Source organism: Salvia splendens, chromosome 5, assembly GCF_004379255.2.
Source record: "Salvia splendens isolate huo1 chromosome 5, SspV2, whole genome shotgun sequence".
Taxonomy (NCBI): Eukaryota; Viridiplantae; Streptophyta; class Magnoliopsida; order Lamiales; family Lamiaceae; genus Salvia; species Salvia splendens.
Window position 1 is genome coordinate 32749092 of NC_056036.1, and position 4867 is coordinate 32753958.

Genomic DNA, 4867 nt, shown 5'->3' on the forward strand with positions numbered 1-4867 from the left:
CTCTCTTATTTTATCTTATTATCACTTCTATTTAGCTCACTCTCTTACTTTATTCAACTTTAGTGTTTCTGTTACTTTATTACTCCCTTCGTCCATGAAAAATAGTTTCATTTTTTCATTTTCGAATGTCCACTAAAAATAGTCTCATTTCAAAAATGAAAACTTTCTCCTTTTCTTTACCCATTTTTTCTCCTCTCTTTCTTACTTTTTCTCTTCTTTTTGTTACTTTATCTATTTTTTTCCTCCTCTCTCTTTCTTTAACTTGACCAATTTATCATTGAAATCTATTCGTTAATAAATGAGACTATTTTTATAATCAGAGACAGAACAATTTAAATCTTTATACACTACTACCTAAAACTCGTGTCAAAGTAGAATTGTCTCACTTCAATTCAAAAAGAGTACTGATTTTGTTTCAAGATACCTTCATTTTATATGAAAAACAATGACCTCTTCTTAGATTGGTACAATTACATCAGTTAAATATTTCATCCGGTCTTGTCCGAATAAACATTATTTCCATTTTATTATATCTCATAAAAATAATTTATGTCTATTTTGGTAATTTTCTCACTAGAGTTGGATCTCATTCTCTATTAATAATACTTTAATATTGTTTTCTTTCTTTTTTTCTCTTACTCCCTCCGTCTCGCTTTAGGAGTCCCGATTGAGTCGGGTACATGTTTTAAGAAAGTGTTTGAGTGTGTAATAAATAAATGTTGTACTGGATATTGGGACCCACTTTTAAGTGTGTAATAAATAAATGTTGTAGTGGATGTTAAGACCCACTTTTAACACCTTTTTACTTACTTTATAAGTATTTTTTATTAGTTTATTCCAACCGAGACTCCTAAAGCGGGACGGAAGGAGTACTTCACTAATTGTGCATTAAAATCTGTGTTATTCCTAAAATGTCTATTTTTATAGGAGGGAGAACTTATCATTAAATAATATAGTGTTATTTTTCGTGAAAAGAAATTCAAAATATTTTATTTATGGATAAAATTTAACACTAGGTAACTTTAAAATCAATTGAACTATAAATAAGGTTACTTAAAATAATATTTTCATTTTCAGCCACAATTCTTCTCATATCATTCAAATCTCATTTCAACCATATAGTGATAATCAATCTTATTTTAGCCTCAATTTCAATTAAAATTAAATTTAGTGATTTGATTATTTTAAAATTATATACTTATTTAATTTGAAGTACTTGTTAGTTAAAACAAAGACTACCTAAAATTTAGAGAGTATGACCATTAAATCTCAAAGCTACGTACAACTGAAATATACTGATAAATTACAATTACTTAAAAAAGTAAGATTGAGGGTATATGATTTGCGGTGTATGTTGATGTTAAAATATAAATAAAAAGAGAATATTAAAAAAAATTAAATATAAAATTTTTTAATAATAAAAAGGTTGTGGCCACGGCCAAAATCTTTGTACACCCAGACATCAAACGCTCTTAAACAAAGAAAGATTAAGAATTTTTTATGATTGAACTATCTGAGCTATTCCATTTTAAACATCCTTAAATAAACAGATATCAAGAGTTTTGTGTAATGAATGTTGATCTTAATTGACAATCAAAAAATTATGATAGTATAACTTTTTAAAAGAAAGTATCATAAACACATCATGGTTAAGTCGTTGGGAAAAATATATTATAGGAATATAGATTTAGATTTTATGTATTGTTCTAAAAATTGGTAAATGTTGTGTACACAAAAGAGAATTCATGTGTTTAGAATAATCATTCCTATTCATAATATTTTTGGGCCCCATATTATCAAGAAGAGTCTAGATGTCGGGCTGTGAACGGGCTTGAAAACCACGTAGGCCCATATATCTTTACACTTAGCCCGTTATCGGGGCTATGATTACGAAGTATATAAGCCTAAATACTGTTTAACTAAAAATTACATAAATACTGTTTAAATAATAATATGTTTATAATTATTTATGATAAAAATTAAATTCTTCTTATCAAAAAAACTTATCACTTTCTTAATATATGGTGTGATTTTTAAAAATAAATTATATTTTCACTATATTTTTAATTACACTTAGATTATTATGATTAATTAAATGGTAAAAATGTAACAAAAAAAAGTAACAACTATTCAAATTCGCAAAAATGACAAAATTGAATTTTTTTTTACAAATGCAATATTTTAAATAGCTTTTGGGGTAATTAGTTTGGCCAAGAAACATTAGTTTTTTTTTTCTTAGTGAGGATATGTTATAGTATATCCCACAAATTCTTTTATACCCATCAACACAACAACACACATTGACACACACAACCAAAAAGGCAATCAAATTGAGAACTGCCTCAAAACCTCAACAATCAAACCAAATCAACACACAACCTCCACAAACCTATCCTTCACCCGTGCCATTGCAGCCTCAGAGAGCTTGTTCCGCTCCACCTCCACCCGCCTCAAGCACGGGGAGTTGAGCACGATGATCTCGACTCCCTGCACTTGAATCCCACAGCAATAGGCTACATCGACAACCTGCAGCCGCTTACACCTCCTAACCATCGCATTCGCAACCGCATCACTCAGCCTACTACAACCCCTCAATCTCAGCTCAACCAAACAATCACAAGAAGCAAGCATTGACACAACCTCCTTATCAACCAACATGCCATTGTAAGACAAGTCCACCCTCCTCAGCCCCTTGAAATCTTGCCCTAACGTCGTTAGCAACCCGCGCTCTTTCACTACAACGTCGCAGTTGATCAACGAGAGCTCCTCGAGGGCGCCACTCAACGCCCTCCCCACTGCCCTCAACCCCTCCCCAGTCACAAAACAACAACTTTGCAGCTTCAAACTCATCAAGCCCCTAAAATGAATATTCTCAGACATTGCAAGCATGTGAGAGTTATCAAGATCAAGTGGCAGCCTCAAATCAAGACTCCTCAAACTACATTTTCCCTGTTTTAAAAAGTGAAGCAAACCCTCTCTGCTCCCTCCATCATAGATCAATAGAGAATTCAAATTGACACAATTCTTAGATAAACTAAACAGCACTAGATTAGCTACACTTCTACATGATCTTAACTCCAATTCTTGAAGATCACTCAAAAAATCAGAAAAAGATGAGAAATCTCCTAAACCCTCGCAGCAATTGAGCTCCAATTTTGTAACATTCTTGCAATTTCTCCAAAGATAGGCAACCCCATAATCCCTCTGTAAAATTCCAGATAAGCTAAGGCTCTCCAAACGCAATTCAACATCAAAGATTGAATCTTTCACGCTTCCGAGCTCGGAATCGTCGATTTCCGGTAAAGGGTTTTTTACAGAGAGGGAAAGGCGTGTCAAAGAGTTGAAACAAGGCAGCCAATTGAGAGAAAAAGGCCTCGAAACAGCAACAGAGAGAGAAGAGAGATGAAGGCATGATTTTGAGAGATTAGAGAGAGATGGAGAAGATACAGGTGGGCTAAAGAGGCGGAGGTGGCGGAGATTTGGGCAGGAAGTGGCGACGGAGAGGAGGAGAGGGTGGTCTCTGGCGTCGCCGTCTGCGTCGGCGGAGGCAGAGAGGGAGGATAGAAAGGGGTGGTGATGAAGAAAGGTGGAGAAAGAAGTGGTGGTGGTGGGGTTGTAGGGAGGGGGGAAGTTGAGGGAAAGAGAGGTCGTTGAGGAGCGGAGGAGGCGGCGCCATCGTCGCGACACGAGAGCGACGGCTGCGGCCGAGGAAGGCGGAAGACGATGGAAGATTTCGTGGAGAAGCTCGTCGCAAAAAAGTGTGTCCATTTTACTGTTTTTTTAGTTGAAAGTAAAAGCTAACGCTAATCTGAATTTATACAATTCGTACTCGTTTATTTTTTATTTATTTATTTGTGGGCATGGTTGTTTTAATTGTTTTTTCTGGTTTTGGTTGTTTGAGAATGAAAGGGTGAAATCAATTCTTTTTCTGTCAAGAATCTGGTTTTGAAAGTGAAATCCTTTTTAAATATTTGGGATGCTAAGTTAAATTAGTAGTGGACGATTTGGATACTCGAATGTCGAATCTATTTGCACGGTAGTATATTTGGATTTGGATTTGGATTTGATAAATCTAAAGTTTAGTGCATAATTTGTATAGTTTCAGCATAATGAAAATCAAGTTAAGCATAGTCATGATATTATTATAGTAGTACTATATTTTTAATAAAAAATATTATTGTAAGTATACTACTTACATACAAAAATTATGGAACGGCTAGATCTCTTCCACCATCACACCAAAGTTCGAAATAATGGGTTAATAAAGGAGTCGGTTTTGATAGTAGTCATTTGCTTCTACTAATTGAGCTTTGTATAATTGTGTTATACTTACTCCATAAATTGTTTTATAGACAGCTTTGTATAATTGTATTATACTTACTCCATAAATTGATTTATAGACAATAGTCAAGTCACATTTAAAAAAGGAGGTATAACAAAATTCACGTTTAGATGTTACTACTACTTTTATTATGTTAGTGTACATGTATGATAGAACTCGTAAAGTTGATGCTTCTCTTTTTGGGAGTTGTGTGTGGATACAATTTTTTTTGTGCTTCAAATCAATATAATTAGAGGAAGTAGGAAAGAGACGTGATTTTGATTTCCAACCCTTCATTTTAAAAGGGTAAAATAAAATAATACTCCATCCGTCCCATATAATTTGACCCAGTTTTTCATTTTGGGCCGTCCCACATAATTTGACTCATTTCACTTTTACCATTTTTAGTAGTGGACCCCACATTCCACTAACTCATTCCTACTCACATTTAATTATAAAACTAATATATAAAAGTGGGACCCACATTCCACTAACTTTTTCAAACTCACTTTTCATTACATTTCTTAAAACTCGTGCCGGTCAAAG

General features: G+C 33.8%; 1 protein-coding gene across 1 annotated transcript; it reads right to left on the reverse strand.

Annotated features, from left to right (window-relative positions):
• Positions 1 to 2184: 2184 nt before the first annotated feature.
• Positions 2185 to 3768, reverse strand: LOC121802622 (F-box/LRR-repeat protein 4-like). The gene has a single exon (XM_042202301.1). The coding sequence runs from the start codon at positions 3766 to 3768 to the stop codon at positions 2368 to 2370; it is 1401 nt and encodes a 466-aa protein (XP_042058235.1). The 3' UTR covers positions 2185 to 2367.
• Between the last annotated feature and the right edge of the window lie 1099 nt (positions 3769 to 4867).

Excerpts from the sequence above, each read along its gene's own strand:
- LOC121802622 (XM_042202301.1), bottom strand. The coding sequence starts at position 3,768 with ATGGACACACTTTTTTGCGACGAGCTTCTCCACGAAATCTTCCATCGT.